The following is a 21383-nucleotide window of genomic DNA, read 5'->3' as shown; positions in this document are numbered from 1 at the left end:
TGACAAATTATTTCATTCAAATAAGACTGACAAAGCAACAATAATAAGGGATATTGGCTAGGACCTAGAAATATTTTTGATATGGTAAAATTTTTATTTAAATGGGATTTCACTGTATAATTTAGAGAAACAAAAGTTTGTACTACAAAAGTACAATCTTTCCATATTTTGTCACAAAGGATAATTCACTGTGATATTCTCATAATATTAGTGATCAAATGACATACACTTAAAGACATTTTTCTTTCCTAGCACAAACTATGTTTGTATTGCTAGCACATAAAGAAGCACATCAATATTTTTCTTAGTAAGGTAGAAATTGAATTTTTATTTTTCAAAAATATCATTAAGGTTTTGTTTTTATTAAACTATAGTCCACTTAGTTTCAATTTTAGAAAAAAATTGAATTTCAGGTAATTTTAACTCTTATTGAACAATTAAATAATCTATATGAATGATCACAGATGGTAAATTACATAAACTGAGGTTCTGAGGTTCAACTTACTTTTATAATTCGATCATTAGACCCAGTTGCAAACCATTCATTTCCTGGTTCAACAGCAATACACCTCACCCATCCTAAATGTCCACTGATGACCTACATAAATAACATGTATAAACATAATTTATAATCATGACAAATGGAAACATTCACAATGATTATTATTTCAACATTCTTCTTACTGCATAAAAGGAAATTAAGAGCACAACAGAACCCTTTAAGGCATTATTCCCCCCCTAGGAAGTTTTATCAGTTCCAATCTCAGTCACTGACATACTTGATTAAGAGTAACTAATTTGCTAGGCACTAAACTTATACATATCTTCTTCTATCTCAGGTTAAAAACTAAGGTTTATATTAGAAGAGTAACCTTTTCTATAATGGCACAGATCTCTCTCTCTCTCTCTCTCTCTCTCCCTCCCTCCCTCCCTCCCTCCCCTCATATTCAACATCTTTCACCACTTTCACAAGTAATGAGAATTTGACTGAGACTAAAAATTTTATTCGACAAAATAATTCCCTCTCCAATTAAAATGTTTTAGAAGTTAAGCATTTCAGTGTGCCAAAAATAAAAACAGCAGAATGTGTTTTAAAAGCATCTTAAGTGTTTCATTGTATGATGTGTTTAAGATTATTTTTCATGTGAAAATTACAAGAAAGGCACAAAACATGAGAAGTAAATGTAACCAAATAAAAGTTATTCAACTCCTCAATAATGTAGAATGAACATATTTCACACATTTTTGTTATTTTCTTAAATTATGGAAAATAATTTAAATTCCACACAAAATCAACAGTAACAGCAGCAGCCACTGGTTTTGTGTCATTAATGTAATGCAAAAATAAAGAATATATTATTTCTATGCATTTGCCTGTATGCTTGTCTGCCATGGATTGAAATCTGTGAATTTCAAGTAAGCAAACATCACACTAAATACATTAAACTATCTGCCATACTTACTCTGTATAATTTCCAAGGTGGATGCCACTGTGGCTTTGGTGTTGAAGGGGCAACCCTATTTAGTGCCTTCTGCTGTGCCCCTGCCAAAACAAGTGCCTAAAACAAAAATCATACTAATTTACCTCACTGTACCAAATGACAATATTAATCAAGTTAATCTCACTGTACCAAATGACAATATTAATCAAATTATGTAATTCCAAAGTAGAGTAAAATATGTAATGATCACCTTGAAATATAGAAATAAATATATAATTCATTTTTTAAAACAAAACTTCACTAAAATGGAAATGTAAATGGGCATTCTACAAGGTGGACCAGTGTGGCAAGTGGAGTCCCTGCAGGATCAGAATTGGAAGGTCACTCCTATTTATCTCCCTTAATTATACTGATGAGGGAAATAGACTTAAGATATCTATTTTCCAAAGTTTGGAAAACAGACATCTTAGGCAAGCCCTGATAGATGCATATAAGGCTCTGAAGGGAATCAATAAAATGAATGAAGGAGGTACATTTTCAGTGGCAGAAGAGAGGAGAGCCATGGGAGGAAGGTCACATAAATAAAAAATATTAAGGAGTAACAAATGGCAGGATCTCATGAAGTTTACTCTTCAGCAGCATGTTGCAGATCTATGAAGTGAAGAGCGGTTGCCTGCCAGAGTGGTCAAAGCAGAGTTTGGTAAAGTTGAAAGCAAAATTGGATAATCACTCTTTGGTAATGGGGAAAGTATGAAGAGATTTTTTTTTTTTGGCAAATAGAAAGTCTGCTTCCTTTTGCATCATTTAGCCATTAAAGCTAATATTAAAAGATATTTAAAAGCCTAAAAGGTCTGATATGTTTAAAAAATATCTAAGGGGTTGAATTCAGTCAAAAATTACATAAATAATAGAATGTATTTTATTTCAAAATTTTCCCGATTGATAGCATGGGTTACATAGCTAGCTGAGCAACTGGAATTTCAGTTGCAGCCCAAAAAAATTATGAAACAGGTTAGGGAATGCACAATAACTTCAAAGGCCCATATTCTAACACAAATTAATAATTAAATGAAAATAATTAAATGAAAAAAATAATTAAAAAATGATAAAAATAATTATATGAAAAAAATTAAAAAATAATAAAAAAAATAAAAATAATTAAATGAAAAAGTATATATGAAAGAAGTCAGATTTAGAAATTAATGATAATCGAGATCACAACCAATACCTGAGAAGTGACAGAACCAGATGTTTTTACTGATGGAGGTGGGTATAAATCATCACCAGGTGGTGGAGCATCATCATCATATGCTGGATGAATACCATAATCATTTATTGCTCTTTGTTCTTGTGATTTTTCTGAAAGGTTATCATCTAAAGAGAAAAAATATATCTAAGAACAACTTATGGGGACAGAGTTCACAATTACATTGAAATATGTCAGCTTTCAGTGGGGGGGGAGTAATTATGACAAAGTTCACACTTACTCCCACTTGAAAAACAATAAATTTAAAAGCCAGTATCAAAATATCTAGTACAGTACATCCTGTATCCTTATAATATATATATATATATAAGCATATTCTTTTTCAGTTATAAGCAGTGCTTTCTTTTCTGCCAGATTGGTGTTCCAGAGGTTAAAAAGAAATAAAAATAAAGTCATATTTAGAACAAAAAAATATTTATTTTCAAATAAAAATGATTTATTTTTACTAATGCCTTTGGCATGTTGTGCTTCAGTGGAAAGATAAGCTAGATGTACACCTTGACTTTGTGACTCAACTACTGAAGCATTATCTAATCATAATGCTTAATTAATAATTGAAACACTTATTAAAACCATGTCATATCCAGGCCCACTATGCAGCCATAAACACAAACAGTAAAAAGAAATAAATCACAATAAGAAATACGATAACATGACTTTACTGCAGAAATCTTTATAAAAGCATTCGGTTTATCTTTGGAATCTGAGGCACAATCCCATAAATCTTTGCAACAAGTATGAAATGCAGGTCTAGCTCTTCCCACAGGTTGTTTTTGTAGACTGCTAATCACTGCAAATTTGTGTTACAGAGAATGCCATTTTTTAACAACTACAACCAGCAGGAATACCATGTACTAGTCAGTAAATCTGACCTATGTTTTTAGTAAACTAACAATTTCGATACTTTTCCCTCGTTTAAGGCTTTCATCTTCGGCTAGTCAAAAAAGGTTAGGTTAGTTTACATCACTAATTTGGAATGGATTCAGACAAAGCATTTTTAGTGTACGGCCAGTCTTTTGCTTGAATCCATCTCGAATTAGTGGCATAACATAACCAAATCTTTTTTGATAAAGGGAATCCATTTAAAAAAAAAATAAAATAAAAAACACTTCTGTAACCTTTAATACAGAGCCTTTCATACATTCAACAAAAAAAACAAAAAAAAAAACAGGAAAATACTCACAGGATTAAATCTTCCAATCACAGTGAACCAGTGGGCAGAGCTCAACTTGCCCACTGGTTCACTGTGTTCCATTCCTACATCTGCCTTCTTTGTTTCAGTGTGTTCTATTAAACACACTGAAACAAAGTGAGAGTGCAAGACAAGTAACAAGTGGCCAAAATAAAAATTTTTTCTTAAGATCTCAAAAAAAAAAAAAAAAAATCATTCAGTCTAAGTGTTAAAGACTGTAAAAACCTCCAAATTCAAAAAGTTGGCATATTTGGCACCAATAAAAAAATTTCCTGGAGGAGCGCCACAGACCCCATCTTTCCTGGGAGGCCTCCCTCAGCATTCCAGTTTATATTTTGAAAAAAAAAAAAAAAAAGCCCTGGTCATAAGTATATTTTCAAGTAAGAATATTACTTCACACACAAAGAACATCATCAAAATAATTTTAAATAATCAAATTAATAATTTTAAATGACAGTACCTTATATATTTTAATTTCTCTCTCTCTCTCTCTAAAACAGTTCATCTAGTGGGTGGCTATTCCAGTGCTGTTGTTATGAAAATATACAAGGTCTAGTAAACTAAAGGGCAAGACAACCAGCTAGTGATGTGATGTGATATAAAGTGGACCAGTTCAGTTTATATGGGTTATAAGTGGTATAGTAGCAACTTGGGCCATAATGCATCAGATCTTTAGAAAGAACAACAGACTTTGGATAGTTTACCATTATAAACACATTTGGACTTATATTCAAATGTAATGGTAAGCTATCATAAGGTTGTCAAGAGCCAATACCAGTCTTATCTTGTCAGATAAGGCTGGTAGTAGCTCTGCTTCATAAAACACGATTCAATAATTGAAAGTTGCATACTTCAATTAAGTGATTTCATAAGAACTATTTTTAAACAAAAGTGAGAGGTTCATTTAATTTCTTGTAAAAACATAAAAACAACTAAATTGACCATGCTTCATTAACTACATGATTCGGTAACTGACAGTTGCAGGCTTCAGTTAATCAATTTTATAAGAACTATTTTATAAAAGTAGTAGTAGTAGTAGTAGTGGCATGTGATGCAAGAAAGCAAATGTGTGAGCTTATGCAGCATCAGCCAAAAAAAAAAAAAAACACACCATTCCCTCCAAATGCCTGTCCAGTTCCTCCCTAAATTTATTCAACCTATCAACTTCCACAACGGCAGATGGAAGTTTGTTCCAGCAATTAACTACCCGCTGGCTAAAGGCGAATTTCCGCACATCTATTCTACATCTGTCTTTTCTTAATTTGAATTTATGCCCCCTTAGGTTCGTAATCTGAACAAGTGGAAGGATCCCATCAGAATTCAGCGTGCTCAACCCATTCAAGGCCTTATATACCTCAATCAGATCACTGCGCAGGTGCCTAGTCTCCAGCCACTGCAATTTGCAGAACTTAAGCCTCTTTTGGTAAGAGGATCCCTTCATTCCCCTCACCAATCTTGTTGCCCTTCTCTGTACACGCTCAAGTAAATCTACATCCTTCCTAAAATGAGGCCTCCAGACCTGTACGCAGTACTCAAGGCGTGGCCTGACCATTGCCTTATACAGAGAGATAATCACCTCCTTTTCCCTGCTAGCAAAATTCCTATATGTCATTGACAAAACCCCATGACCTGCCCTGGCAGCCTGTCTACATTGCTCAGAGAACTTCATATCTGACTGCACAATTATTCTCAGGTCTTTTTCATTTTCTACCACCTTAAGTGTAGTACCACACAGTTGGTACGTTTCTCTGGGGTTACTTCTACCCATATGCAGTACTTTGCATTTGTCAAGGTTAAACTTCAGTTGCCACTTCTTAGCCCATCTGCCCAAATTATCTAGATCCTGTTGCAGTAGCATACTGCCATTACTGTCATTAACAACCCTGCCAACCTTTGTATCATCTGCAAACTTCAGAAAGGTCAGAAGGTCAGAGGTTAATTTCTCACATTAAAAATTTGACAGTCTACTAAAATATATTGAGCTGTTCATACTGTGTTACAAATAATACACAACTTATAAAAGGCAGGAACAAGGGACACAGCTATGTTGCATGGTTCCTGGTTAATACCAAGTTTCTGTATTTCTTTATTTGATAAATTTTATTTGTATTCTGTTTATTCCATTTTCTGTCAAACCAAAATGCATTTTTTTTTTAAATCATGCTTTTGTAGTCAAGTATATAGGGACAAAGAAATTGAATCCTGCTAAAATTTTCTGCATCATCTGCTACCTTATTTCCCTAAAATCCCTAACTGACTCAGGATCCAGCAGAAACCTACTTCAAACTTTAGTTCCAAAAAGTACACGTAGTAGTGGTTTTATCTGACAAAGGGTCAGGTGCTTTTGTTTCTTTACATTTTGCAGTGCATATAACATACTTAGAAAATCTCCATACAGAAAGGACTTCTTATATTGTTTTTTAAGATGTTTTAAAGAGAGTTTAATCAAAAATAATTCTGAAATATATATAGACTGAAAATATTATGAATTGAAGAATAAAAATAAAACAATAAAGAAACAGAAAAATGACCGAAAATGTAAGTGGTTGTACATGCAATATTCAACAACATGTCACATAATATATAATAAGTAATATAGAGGCAATACAGAAAAAGTGTGGAAAAAGAACAAAGAAACAATAAATAAGTGAGGACAGAAATAGAAATGGAAGGAATATGTATCTAAAAAACTTTGAAAGCCAATAAATAATAAATTTTGACAAGCACTACCTGACAATGCTGAGGCCAAAAGAGCGTGAAATAGCACAAATATGATACAATAAACCAACCACAAAAGAAAAATAGATATAAGACAAACAAAGCAAGAAACAAATAATAAACCATGGTATCCAATCTCATCAGAGGGGGGCCACCGGACACGACAGCCATGAACATTTCAAGCTGCATTCCAAACATAATGCAAATTATCTCAATGCACAATGACAGACATTCACTCAAATTGCCGGTCCACCAAAGCAATATTATCACACCACAGAGAATCTAATGCAATAACTAGAGAAACAGGAAACTGAAGTGCTCAACCGCTGATGAAAACTGGCTGCTGTCAAAGGAATATACAAGGTCTAGTAAACTAGACCTTGTATATTTGCCAAAGAGCGAGAAATAAAGTAGATAACAGAAAAAAAAGTGAAAATAGAGGGCAGTATGAGCACTGCAAAGCAACTAGCCCTCACTACATCCATGAGAAATAGACTGAAAATATCATGAAAAAAGGGTAAATATAAAGCAATAAAGAAACAGAAAGATGACTAGCAGTCATCTGTTCATAATATTTGTTTCTTTTCTGTCCAGGGGGGACCTCTCTGATAAGATTGGATACAACAGTCATCTATTATTTGTTTCTTGCTTTGTTTGTCCTATATCTATTTTTGTGGCCAGTTTAATTGTATCATATTTTTGATATTTCACACTCTTTTGGCCTTGGTATGGTTGGGTCAGGTGATGCCAGTCTAAATTTATTGGCTTATAACTTTGGCTATATTCTCCTTATATTTAATATTCTCAAATTTTTTTCCAAGCCAAACACCATTAAACTGGACAATTATGTGATACCAGCACTCTGGCAGTTCTATGGAAATGGGTCCTCCACATTACAGCACAATAATGCTCCATTCCATTGAGGAGCAATGTAGAAAGCTGGTTTGAGATAACTTAGCTCACCAGTGTAGCCAGACTTCAATACTATCAGAATTTTTTGTGATGAACTGAAATGGTGGATCAGGATATCGCCAATATACCCCTCTTTTACAGCTGAAGTGGGTAGATTTTTTGCTGTCTATCACAGGCAATTTATCAAAATGAATGTAAGTAAAAAAGTCTTTGCTACTTTTCTTGGCATTCTTTGATCATATTTTAATACAATGACCACTGCACATAAATACACACAATCTCCTATGTAGATTTTTGCAATTTATGATATTTTATAAAAATTATTAAAAATCCTTTAAATATCATTACGCCACTATTTTATATAAATTTAATATTATGGAAGTGTAATAAACACTTGAACAATTGAGCTTATAAGGCCAAATGTTTGGCATCTCTACTATAGGCTAAATGCATTTTGTTAATTTATAACACAGAATAGTTAATAAAATATTAACATTCCTATTACACATTTTTAAAAATATGTGAAATAAATATAGCTTTCCTAATACAGCATTCAAATTAAATAAAATATGATAACAAATTTGAGTCTATATTTACAATAGCACATGCAATGGGTTATAATCTAAAATATTTATAATCAACTGATATCAAAGTTTAATTTTATTTCCAATATCATTTGGATATTTTTAAACAAACTTATATAACATACAGACAATTTTATATATTAATCATGCAACAATCAAACAAGCCAATAATGCAAAAACAAAATATTATTATATTTTATGCCATACTAATGTGAAATAAACTTTTTTAACATTAATATGGCATAAACAAGTATTCCTTAAAAAGAATACAATGATATAAACCAGTAAAACTTATTTAATAGATAACACAATAAAATACAATAGGTGCTTTAGAGACAGTTGCATCTCTTTATCAACTAATTTGACTAAATTTTGAATACAACGGATATAGCCGTGCATGCAGTGAGGCGCATTATTCATTCAAGCTGGTTTCCTATTGTTGTCGCACGGACATGCGCTGTTTTACTCCACCGCTTGTCGAGTTGTAAAATGGTTGTCTCTAGGATGGGATGCAATCTCATGCCTTTGCAGCAGTTTATGGCCTTCGGATTGTTCAATATGGCAAGTGACTCTAGCCATAGGCGGTGGCAAAAGTGTCGTGAGTGGTCTACTAACAGCGCATGTCCGTGCAACAACAATAGGAAACCAGCTTGAATGAATAACGCGCCTCACTGCATGCATGGCTATATTTGTTGTATTCAGAATTTAGTCAAATTAGTTGATAAAGAGATGCAACTGTCTCGAAAGCTTCTATTGTATTTTATTGTGTTATCTATTAAATACATTTTACTGGTTTATATCATTGTATTCTTTTTAACCATGGACCCCAGTACACCAGGCCCGTTTATCATAACAAGTATTCCTATTATTATATCAAGAAAATTTCAACAATACCTCTCCTATCTGCGTTATTAGAATGGTATAAATCATCATCTACATCTCTATTAGGATGACTTTTCACGAGATGCATTACTGCAGCATATTCATCTCTGGCTTTAATAGACATCCTCATTTTTTCCCTTAATGTAATAATATAAAATAGACAATGACATATGTTTATTTACATTTGAAGTAAATATATATAAATTCAGTATTGTTGTGTGGTGAATGCCAAGAATACTACTGCATCACATATATTAAAAACAATAAAACACCACCTAAAGTTTAAATAATACACAACCAGTTACATACTTTTCACAATGACAAAAAAAAAAAAAAAAAATTAAACTCTTACTACTACAGTATTATCTATAATTAGTGTCCTGCAGCTTATTTAAGGATGGCCAAAATCACCTCAGAGAGAAAGAGAGATTGATCTGTGAATTACATTCCTTTTGAGGAAGCAGTCCATAGATTAGCTACATATTATTAAATTTTTATTCTACATTAAACAATGAGAAAAGCATTCAAACATCTTACATACCTTTCTTCAACAAGAGGTGGTGGATTAGCCTGATCAGAAAGAAACATATCATGTGTTCTTTTTAAGGAACGAAAGACAAGTGTGTGAACTGAATGCTTTTGAACTTCCTAAAATATGGAAAGTGAAACATGAATGAATAATAATAATAACTACTAATAAAAACTTGTGTAAAGTAAAATACTTGTTCTATAATACTGGACATGATGAAAATTAAAATTAATAAAAATACTGATATTCGTACCCTCCATTCTTATCCATTATCTAACCCTTAAAAATTTATATACACATTTTGGGTTCACAAGGTAGGGCAGGATTTTGTTTCAGTAACTAATTAATCTGAGTAAAAGAAAGTTTCTGTGTAACCAGTCTTTTTTTTACTCTCCATCCAACTATCCTTACTCAATTTAAATTTATTCATGACTGAGAAAGAAAAACAGCATCTCCAATATTTAGTGTACGGAATGCTTAAAACTATGCAATATGGTGGGTAGTGGGTGGAGTCATCCCAAGGTTCTACCAACTAGAGAGTGGAAGTCGTTTCATTTTAGCCCCCAATATTTCTAAATATATTTTTAGAACTGTATCTCCACCTCTCTTGTCTACTAAAATTACATAAAACACTAAAGACAGGATATTCATTATTATTAAAATAGTTAATTTTAAAATGAAATGCCATAAAATTCTTTTAAATTATAGCTATATATAATTTATCACTTATAAAGCAAAAATTGTTTATAAGGCACAGTTTATAGCTACCATGAGCAATGAGTTATTTAGTTAGTTATTTGGTTTTTAGGAGCATTAGCAACTAAGGCCATATTGCTCCGGGATATGCGGTGGTCATTCCCTGACCTTTCCACATCCTCCGTATTTGGTGGCGACGGGCTCGAACCCCATGAGCAATGAATTAATAAAAAAATTCTGAATACATACAGGTTAAATCATAAGTCACTTAACACTTTTATTTCAATATTTCAAGAGAAAGAATAACATAATCACTATTTGGGGCTTAATAATTTTGGAATATAAAATTCAAATCCCAAGTCTTAAAATTCTTAAAACTGAAGTCTGGTTTACATGATTAAATAATATTAAATAATGTATCATTGATTAAACAATAAAAACAAGTTCTAAACCATAGCCAAATATTTTCCAACGTTATTTTTCAAATTGATATCCTTATGCCTCAATAGATACAAGCATTATTTTTTTTGCACACACAGGTAGCATGGGAGTACAGAACCACATGTTTGAGTTGACCGTGATTGGAGACCATGTGAATGCAAAATATGGTAATGATTATATTCACATCAAAATGATAGCTGTAAATTCCTCTGACTTATGTGGTCATGGTGAAGTATTTTTTTTTTTTCCATTATCACATGTTTAATTTTAGAAAATTCCTTATCAATGAACTTTTTAAGATGTCTAAAGACCTAGGTTTACAGCTATTATACACTTTTAGGGTTAAGAAAATCTCTTATAATGAGAAAACAATATGCTACGACAATATGTTGTATTTTATCCTATATAAAATACAGCGCATCGCTGTAGTTCAGGATAGGCATATTCTTACAATATTGCAAGAATAGCTGAAGCACTTGCACAGAAAACAATGGTATAACCAGTCCACTGCTTTAAAACAGATCCCTCTCAACAAACACACACACACACACACACACACAATGAAAATTGCAAACAATTAAGGTGCATTTAATTGATTTCCAATTTACATATGTGGGTTATCATCTGTCCAATAAACACAACTGGTGATTAACACTGCTGTTCATGTTGATATCTGCCTCATCAGTCCAAACAATTCTGTCGAAAAAATTTTTATTCCCACCAATCTTTTGGACAAAAGTCTCAGTAAATTCCAATCATCTGTCAGATAATCACTGTTTGGGGCTTAATACAATTTTGGAATATAAAATTCAGATACCAAGTCTTTTTAAAATACTTATAACTGAAATCAGTGACAATTTTAAACCCAATAATAGCTGTTGTACTGACTTTTGAGGAGTGTTCTTTGTGGTCAGAGGTCAAAACGGATAAAACACTATAGGCAGTAAAGGCAAAAACTGTTGCCCATAACTATGAATTTTTCAAAATAGGATTTTTTTTAGCAGTTTTTAAACTTACAGTTCGATTTTTCACATTTAATAATTAAATACACAAAACCCCAACAATTATCCACAATAATAATAATATTCTTATTATCAGTGTCATAAAATAATTGTTTGATTTTGATTTGGCAATCTTATGTAGTTGTAATAATACTGTAAAATACCAAAGAAAATACATAAAACACAACATAGTAAAAACAGAATGTTACTAAAATAATATTTTCAAAAGTCAATGTGAAACTTAGCACTGCTTTTTATGAAGAAGATATTCTGTCAGGAGTAACAGACGTTGTAGTAACTCACACTGTTGCAACCATTTTACGGTAATTTTGCCAGCTGGTACAAAGAAGTAATCATCCCACTATATATTGCTACATATGTAGTTTGGAAATATAGTTTGGAAACATTTTAAGAAGGCCACAGATTGGAAAGGGTACAGAGAAAAGCAATGACATTAGACGGTGGGGGTGCCAATTATGGTCTCTGGAGACCAGGCATCCACATGGTGATATCAGTGAAGTGTATAAGGCTTTGAAAGGATTAAGTAAACTAGATGCTGATGGCACCTTAGTCTTTTTCAGTTGAATACACAAGGGGGGGTGCATTAAACTTCCACCTACTTTTTTAGAAGTGGGTAGTTTTTAACAAATTATTGGAAAGTTTGGTTAAGTCATTAGAAGGAATAAACAAATGGAGGGTTTTTTGGGGGGGGCTGGTGCTTGCATCATGTTGCCAATACCAAACTGAATTAAACAATAAATCAGATAATCTTATCAGCAATGTGACTATAAATTCTGCCCTCCCCAATGAGAAGTCTAAGCAGCCCATGTGATCTAAAACAACAATACCTCATCAACCATTAGACTCTCCGATTCTTCATCCCCACAGTGGCAGACTTAGTGGTATGATAGTTTTGCCACTGAATTTTATAATATTCTAAAGAATACTTGACATGTCACAGTTAGCAGTGACAGGTCAAGTTTTTCCACTGTCACTGACCCTTGTGAACAACTTTTAGATGTGGGATAGCAAGCTAATTGGTCTATAATTTCCAATTTCTGATTTATCTCCTTTCTTATGCAGCAAAACTATGATTGCATTATTCCACTGCTTAGGCATCACACCTTTTCTAAAGCACTTCGTGAAGAGCCTTGCTAGTTTTTGTGTTATGTCTCTTCCTTCCAATTTTAACAATTCTACAGTAACTTCATCTTCCCCTTCCCCCGGGGCTTTCTGATTCTTCAACGCACGTTCTACCTCATCAGGAAGAATATCGGGTATGTCATATGCATTGCTAATTTGCGATCCATCTTTCCCACTGCTGGCATCATTCACTCAGACCTTGTATAATTCTCTATAGTAGTCTTCTGCTATTTGAATTATGCCTTCTCTGCTATTTATAAGTACACCATCGTTATTCTTCAGTTTCAGTATCATTTGTCTTTCTGTATTACTGCTCATGGCTGCTGATTTCAGTCCTTTGTTTTCCCTAAATGCTTGTTCTACTTTTCTTGTGTTAAATCTTCTTATGTCCTCTCTGAGTCTCTTTCTAATGGCTTTGCATAACTCAGTATACTCAATTTTCTCCTTGTCAGTGTTTATCTTGCTCTTCATTTGTAACCTTCAGTTCATCATAACAAGTGTTTCTTGACTAATTTTTTTTCTTTGGATCTCTTTTTTCCTATAGGTTTCTTGGACTATCACTTTCAGAAAGTTGTAATATTCCTCGTCGATATCTTGGTCCTGAGCAGTCTGCAGAAGCTCAAACTTGTTCTTAAGTTCCAGTACATACTGCTTTTCTCCTCTTCTGTTATCCCAAAGACCGTATTATTTACTCGAGTCAGTTTTTTCCTTTCCTTTCCTTTCCTACATCTTACCATTCTGTGATCACTTCCAACATTTACCTTATTCAGGACGGTAACATCATTCACGATATATCTTCTGTTAGTGAGGATGAAGTCGATTTCATTAGATGTTAATCCATTTGGACTCTTCCATGTCCACTTTCTGTTCACCCTTTTCTTGAAAAAAAACTGTTCATTACTGACAATCCTTGAGATTCTGAAAATTCCACACAAGTCTTTCACCTCTTTCATTTCTTTCACCAATTCCAAAATTTCCTATAGTTTCCCCTTTATGCACTGTTTTGTATTTTTCCAACCTTAACATTGAAGTCCCCCATAATAATAGTGTAGTGGGTTTTTTGCTCATCTAGAAGACTCAATTTCGGTGTACATTTCTTCAACCTCTTCATCATCATGGCTCGATGTTGGTGCATAAATCATTATAACCTTTAGCTTGTACCTCTTAGAAATCTTGAGTATTAGTCTCAACACCCTTGGTGATGTACTTTTGAATTCCAAAATGTTATTTTTTAAATCTTTATGGACCAGAAAACCAACTCCACATCTTCACTCCTTTCACTGTTTCCATTAGTGTACAGCAGATTTCCACTTGATAAACTTATAAGTGATTCATTTCTTCTTGTTGTTTCAGCCAAACTGATGATATTCCAATTCACATTTTCTAATTCCTTTTCCAGATCTAATATTCTGTCTTCACCGATGAGCGATCTTACATTGTAACAGGCCAAGTTCAGTTTCCATGCATGGCAGCCTGGTCGTACCCAGAAATTCTTAGCACCCTCTGCTTCCACTCTGATCTTCTCGCTGCCGTAAGAGGGGGGAGCGAAAGTCGCTGGGGACTGAGGGCCATTTGTTTCGTCATGCTCTCATATGCTGGAGGGTTTGATCTTTTCCTGTTCATGCTGACCAGGCTCTTGAAGAGAACCACTCTACTCTCATAATAGTGATCAGATACAAAGGCAAGCAATACAAGCAAGATATCATAAATGTCAAATTACTGTATTAAAATGTAATAGATGTGATCTACACATAGATCTAGTCAACGCACAAATTTATAATATTTCAATTACACACTACATCAGCTGCCACAGCATAGCCTTTCTCTAATATACAGAAAATCTAAACAATAAATTTATCATTCAAAAATGAAACAAAAGATATCATAATTATTGGTGAAAATAACCACGTTTGGCTATAAAATAAAAATAATTTATTTTACAATCCACTTCTACTGTACATGCTTACTGTTTATGCTTACTGTTCAGAACTTTTCTCGAATGGCATTATGATACAATCTACTTTTTCAAAGTAAATAAGCTGGCTATTGTTGTTATTGTTGATTTTTATTAAGATCAGTGCTACAATTAAGTTTGCAATTATATTTAAAAAAATACCCAAATGAAATGAAATGCATACAGGCCATCAGAAATTCTTTCACCAATATCTGAAAATACTTTTCGAGGGAAAGAGTATTCATTAGTAAGTGAAAGACAGTAGTATTATGCTTTGGCATTTTTTTTTTCAGATATATATATATATATATATATATATATATATATAAATATATATCTGAAAAAAAAAAATATATATATATATATTTAAAAATATAAAAAAAAAAAATAATAAATAAATATATATATATATATACACACACACACGACCATAACCACAAATGGTTTCGATCTTCGTAATTTTTTTTCTACACATGACCAATCTGCTAAGATTTTTGGAAGAAAAAGCGTGAAAAAGAACATAACACAACTAAAATCCACATTACTAAAACACATAAAAAATATATTTACCATGATTAAAATCTTTTAGTTAACTGTCACTAACTTAGGACAACTTACGTGCACACCGAAAGTATGCCTCGCTGTTTTCGTCTTCACTACAGTGCCGCCCTCTAGACATTTTAGTTCGTATTTCTTGAAGGAAATAACAAGGGTTGGATGGAATAGTTAGAATTTCCTTTAAGAAAATTATTTTTTTCTGACTGTAGCATACATGAGTATCACAGAAGCTCGTTAATGTGGGTGCAAGAAATAAATGAAAGAATGCACAAAGAGTGAAGCTCTATTTAAAGCCGGGGATTACACCAGTGCCATTTAACCCTAGACTAAGTACTGTATTAATGATAATCACATTGACCTGAGTGGTACAGTTCCGTAAGTTTTCTATGTATTAATATTATTCAGTAAAACAAGTCTCAAAACGACATGTCACTGACAAAATACAATTAACATACACCGATGAACCAAAGCATTATGACTACCTACATAATATGATGTTGGTCCTCCACATGCAGCCAAAACAGCTCGTACCAGGCAAGGCATTGACGCTACAAGATTTCTAAATGTGCCCTGTGGTATCTGGTACCAACATGTAACTAGCAGACCCTTTAACTCCTGTAAGGTCCGTGGTTGAGACGCAGCAGATCGGAGTTGCTGTTCCAACACAAATCACAGATGCTCGATGGGATTGATGTCTGGGGAATTTGGAGGCCAGGACAATACCTGGAACTCTTTAACATGTTCCGCGAACCAGTCTCGAACAATCCGGGCGGTGTGGCATGACGAATTATCCTGCTGAAAGGCGGCACCGCCAGAGGGGAAACCGTTGCCATGAAAGTGTGTACCTGGTCAGCAATGATGTTTAAGTAGGTCGTAGAGATCGTCTGCGCGAGTAGCACAGTGGTATCGTCACCAACTTCTCCACACCGGGTGGAAAAGGTCCGGGTTCGAATCCCGTCGTTGACGCGAGGAGCTTTAATGTTTTTTTTTCACTCCGTGGCTGAGTTAGTCGGTCTCTGGCGTAGATAGCAAGGTTTTTTTCCCGGTAGAGCTTTCGCTCACTTCGAGCATCGATGAGCCTTGGTTGTCCAATACCTCGCCGGTGGTTCGTGGGTTTCCTCTCCTCGGACCACTTTCGGTAGGTACTAACCACAGCTGACTGTGAGCATCCCACCAGCCTTGTCGTTTCGGACATGCTCTGAGCAGTATGCGCGTGTAGCATACTGGTATCGTCACCGTCCTTCCCTCACCGGGTGGAAAAGGCCGAGTTCGAATCCCGTCGATAATGTGAGGGGCTTTAATGGACCGACTAACCCAGCCACGGTGCTGAGTTAGTCGGTCTCAGGCATAAATAGCACTGATTTTTTTCCCCAGAAACTGGAGTTTTTCGTCCAGCAAACACAAATCGACCATAGCACGCACGCAATTAACAGACATAAAATACAGCAAGGCAGATGAATTTAATTATTCGGGTGGCCTAAATATAATACTTTTTTTTTTTTGGTTTTTTTTTGGATATGCTGTGACCCAGTCGTCTGGCCATTACAATTTGGCCTTTGTCAAACTTGCTTAACTCTGCTGCCTTTTCCATCTGACGAACGAGAGTAACACTGATTAACAGAGCTCAGTATCAGGTGTTTTTTTATACCTTGTTCAGATCCGCGCACGCGCCGTAGTTCACCTGCAGTTGCTTCGATTTGCATAACGACTCGCTGGTCATAATGTTTTGGCTCATCTGTGTACATGCTAATTGTGTATGTGTGCGTGTGTACTTTTAATGTGTTTCCTGCAAATAGATATATGGCAGTAAAAACAATAGTGGAATTGCCTTAAACTCATTCCAACAATGCTGTCTTTCCCACTAACCCGCCGGCGCCTCCGTAGCCAGGTGGGAAGGAGCAGCAGTGCGTAGCACATGCTTCCGGGGTTCGAGCCCGTCACCACCAAATACGGAGGATGCGGAAAGGTCAGGGAATGACCACTGCATATCCCGGAGCAATATGGCCTTAGTTGCTAATGCTCCTAAAATCCAAATAACAAACAAACAAACCCACTAACCCGAATAAGTCTGAAGTGGAACTTTGATTTCCAGTGTATTTATGATAGATTCTTTTCCACGGTAACCCTACTGCACATAAAGCTTAAGTGGTGGAGAAATATCTTGAAACTGGAGATTTCCAGCGACTCCGTGACCAGCACGATCACAGAGTTAAATCGTATCGAACATACGTTGGACGCCCTTGGGAGCTGCATTGCACACCGACAGCCATCTCCTCGGTCACTTGGTGAGTTAAAGTCAGCGCTGGTGAAATAATGGAATTTGTTGCCTATACAGAATCTTATAGACAACCTTATATTGAGCATGGTTCACCGCTATCGGACCTGTTTAACCAGTGTATAATATATCTCTAAATTGCTCGATCTCTGTGATCGATTTGCTGTTTGCTGGACAAAAAAACCAGACTTTCAGGGAGTAAAAGCCATCCTATCCTCCCCTGAGGCTGACTAAAAAGATCCACAAAAAATTCCTTGCGTCATTGATTTGATTCAAACTCAGCTCTTTTCAATAAGAATTAATGTTCAATAAGATAATAATAATTAATGTTCAAAATTTAACCCCAAGGGCTCACATCTGGTGAGTATGGGCTTGGCACACCCAGGATCCCGAGCTAAATATCATCATTCTTCTCTCTCTCTCTCTCTCTCTCTCTCTCTCTCTCTCTCTCGGGGTAATTCAGAATTTATTATTTATTTATTTTTATTTTTTTGGCTGGTGTAGCATAAGCCTCAGGCTTCTTTGCTCCATATGGCTAATAATAATAAGAAGAAGAAGGAGAACAAGATTGAGACTGATTAATTAACATATGAATAGTTATAAAGGTAAATTTTATTGTGTACAAAGAGTTACAGTTTACTATTAATGAGCTAAAGAGCTATCGCAGAATGTAATTACTTAACTCTTTCTTATTTTTTATCATTTATTTATATATTTTTATGCTTATTATCATTTACTTTTTGTTTTAATCGTAACCGTGTCGCCTGATCTACGATATTTTTTTTCGAAAGTCAAACTTTTGATGGAAAAATATAAACGTTTTATATTTAAGGGCTATATTTTTTTTCTAAAGTTCACAAAAGTTGTGAAATCTAGATTTTTTTTTAAAAAATCTTTCTTCTCTTTCTAAAAGCAGCTATAAATGTTATTTGCTTTTATATTATTTCGAAATCACTTTATAAACAATTTGGAACATCCATTACGCCTATACCTATTAGTATCATTTTTATACTTTGCTAGCTGCCGTGTTTATAATAGTTATAGGACATTTATCGCCACTTACTAATTTAATCTAAAACGTTAAATGATTGTAATATGATACTTATACTTTAAATGAATTCGAAATGAAATACGGTGTGCAATTCATTAAATTAAAAGAAGAGTAATTTTTATTAATTGCAGAAATTATACTTTCTACTATAGATGGCGCAATTACTTAGCAGACGAAATATGAAAATAATGAATATTAGTTTTAACTTTGATGTGGAATTGTATATATGGTGATCAGTAAAGAAGTACATAAGGAAGGACGATAAATAAATGAGTTCTCAAAAATATTGTAGGTAAGTAACTGATCATCGTAAAATAGGACTCTGTACAAGTTTTTCAAATATATATATATTTTTTTTAAATTCACACGTTTATAGCTGCCAGTTTGCTAGCTGCCGTGCTTATAAGTAGAAGCTGTTCATCACCAATTTATGGTTTGCATATTTAACCGTTTATTACGTTGTTTTAATACAATTCAGTAACAAACTGAAAAGAAAACAGAAAAGTAGATTTGCTTAAGGCACAGCAGCATCATTTTTAAAAGACTAAATATATTGATTAATTATGACGCTCAGTAATTCAACTTATTAATCTGTTTGAAATCACTCGATCTTGGATCTGGCGCTATAAACTAGTATTACATAAAATTTATCTAATGCTTAGATTTAGAAGCTAGGTACTATTACAAGGCTAATAGTTATAATTTAAACCAAAATTATTTTATAGAGATATCACGCATGAAAATAAAAATACCCCATTCTAATATAATAAGCATATTTTTTGTTTTAAAATATAATAGCATAAATCAGCATCAACTAAGCTAGTTTTCAAAATATAAGAAACGGTAACAAGCGAACTGCTATTTTGCGATATGATCGTTAATGAGTATGACAAATATAAAATGTAGATTTTTTTGTTGATAAGAATGTAAACTAGCAATGAATACGCATACCACTAAGCATAGAGTTCCCCCCCCCCTTTTGCCTAAGGTTCAGAGGCTTCATATTCTGTGTGTAAATTCGCTTATTCTATGTTTGATTTTCCTCATTTGCTGGATGAAAAACCCGGATTTTGGGGAGGAAACGTTTTGACAAGGCCAACTTCAGTAGAATAAACGCCAAAGTCGATCTTTGGTGTCATGTTTATACACATTTCATGATATGGTTAGATTCACTGCAACAATGATCGCACCATTTCTGACCTCGTCATATTGTTTAGTTCTCCCATAGTAATGCATCAATGATGACACCGAGGCTCTAATGCTCTTAAGATCACAACTTAGAATACTTGAATAATTATCACTTGAGCTGCCTATTCCAGGAAAAAATGTAGCTAACTTCGTTTTTCGCATAAAAGTATTAACAACAAGGTCGTTTGCTCTGATCTCCTTTCACTTAGAAATTTCCACGTCTCCTGCAGCACAGTCAGACAGACCGATTTATTTTATTTTCATTTTCAAACAATAATGTCTGTAGCCGCCTTTTTTAAACTATTGAATTTAATTAATGTTCTAGACGTTTTATTGATCGTAACTGTTGTTTTGTTCTAAAATGAGCAATGTCTATCTCTCTCGATAAGGAACAGAGCTGGACATTGGCCGTTTCAGAAATATGCAACAAAATAATAGCATCATTGTATAATAGTTTATCCAATTGCATAGACCCTGGACAGTGGTGTAAATAGGGTGACGCAGATGGGGCACGTGCCCTAAAAAAAAATAAACTATTATATTAGGCGACCCGAATATTTAAATTCATATGCCGTGCTGTGTGTCTTATGTCTGTTAATTGCGTGAATTCTTTGGTCGATTTGTCTATTTTTCTGGACGTTAAACCCCAGTTTCAGGGGGGAAAAATCATGTACCCCCGAGACCGGCTAACTGAGCCACGGAGTGAAAAAAGCCCATTAAAGTTCCTTGCGTCATCAACGAGATTCGCTGGTCTTTTCCACCCGGTGACGATACCACTGTGCTACACGCGCAGAATGGGGCACATGCCCTCGGTGCCAAATTTGGGAGGGACCATTTCTATGTTTAAAAAATGCAAAAAATCAGCCAGAATTTTAATAAACAGTTTTCAAGGGGCGCGATTTTGGTGGGCCAGCCTAATTAGGCTGGCCCACCTTTCTCCAGAGGACTGGAAAACTAGGTTCACACTTCCTCCACAGTATTCTGGCCCATCGCAGATAGCCCGCTTGATCCTCCTTCTGACTTTTCACATCTCAATGTCTCTGTCATGTCCAGAACCATTCCTGATAATCGTTTGTGGACTTCCAAGAAATTTTCAGATTTTCTTGGAAGTCCACAATTTCTTGATTTTCTTGGAAGTCCGCGAGCGATTTTCAGAAACTTGCAATATATTTCATTTTGACTGATTACTGTATAAAATATTATTTTTTAAAAAAGAACGAAATAAAATTACTTCTAAAACAGTTGATTGCTGTGCTTATTAATAATTTGTTTCATCGATCCTTATTAGCTCACCGAAAAGAGAAGAAGAATTTCCTACTTGCCCGAAACCAATCCATAGAAGTGCTAAATGGAAAAATACACAAACGATCTAAAAGAAGGAGCAATCCGCTATTTAAATCACTCTGGATTTTTTGAGAAACTAAGGGTACAGTGCCAAGCAGAAATAGATGGAAAATTACCAAAGGTAATTTAAAACCTTCCGATATTTTCTTTCTGTTCAATGCAGAGAGATTGAAGGAGCAGTTACGCTTCTCTTCTGCTCTGATGAA

General features: G+C 34.3%; 2 protein-coding genes across 3 annotated transcripts in view; one reads left to right on the top strand and one right to left on the bottom strand.

The window, feature by feature from the left end:
• Nucleotides 1-15422, bottom strand: part of Tango4 (transport and golgi organization 4) — a 47189-nt gene extending 31767 nt beyond the window's left edge. The window contains exons 1-6 of one of the 2 annotated variants that reach the window (XM_090379012.1): nt 15332-15422; nt 9539-9645; nt 9010-9134; nt 2671-2816; nt 1464-1559; nt 506-598 (exon numbers count right to left, since the gene is read on the bottom strand). In XM_090379012.1, coding sequence (XP_090235138.1) covers nt 506-598; nt 1464-1559; nt 2671-2816; nt 9010-9134; nt 9539-9645; nt 15332-15334 — 570 coding nt within the window. In that variant the 5' untranslated portion in view covers nt 15335-15422. Of the gene's footprint in view, nt 1-505; nt 599-1463; nt 1560-2670; nt 2817-9009; nt 9135-9538; nt 9646-13555; nt 13565-15331 lie in introns of those variants that run through there. The other variant, XM_090379021.1, reaches the window with a different exon arrangement.
• Nucleotides 15423-21181: 5759 nt separating this feature from the next.
• The window catches only part of LOC150090601 (minichromosome maintenance domain-containing protein 2-like), a 45727-nt gene continuing 45525 nt past the window's right edge, over nt 21182-21383 (top strand). Inside the window, exon 1 of the mRNA XM_090386768.1 lies at nt 21182-21298. Within this exon, the coding sequence (XP_090242894.1) occupies nt 21182-21298 (117 nt within the window). The remainder of the gene's footprint in view (nt 21299-21383) is intronic.

The sequence above is a fragment of the Mastigoproctus giganteus genome, chromosome 1 (assembly GCF_048544385.1).
Source record: "Mastigoproctus giganteus isolate SK-2022 chromosome 1, ASM4854438v1, whole genome shotgun sequence".
NCBI lineage: Eukaryota > Metazoa > Arthropoda > Arachnida > Uropygi > Thelyphonidae > Mastigoproctus > Mastigoproctus giganteus.
Note: the sequence above shows the minus strand (reverse complement) of the source record. Positions and strands in the feature narration are given on the sequence as shown.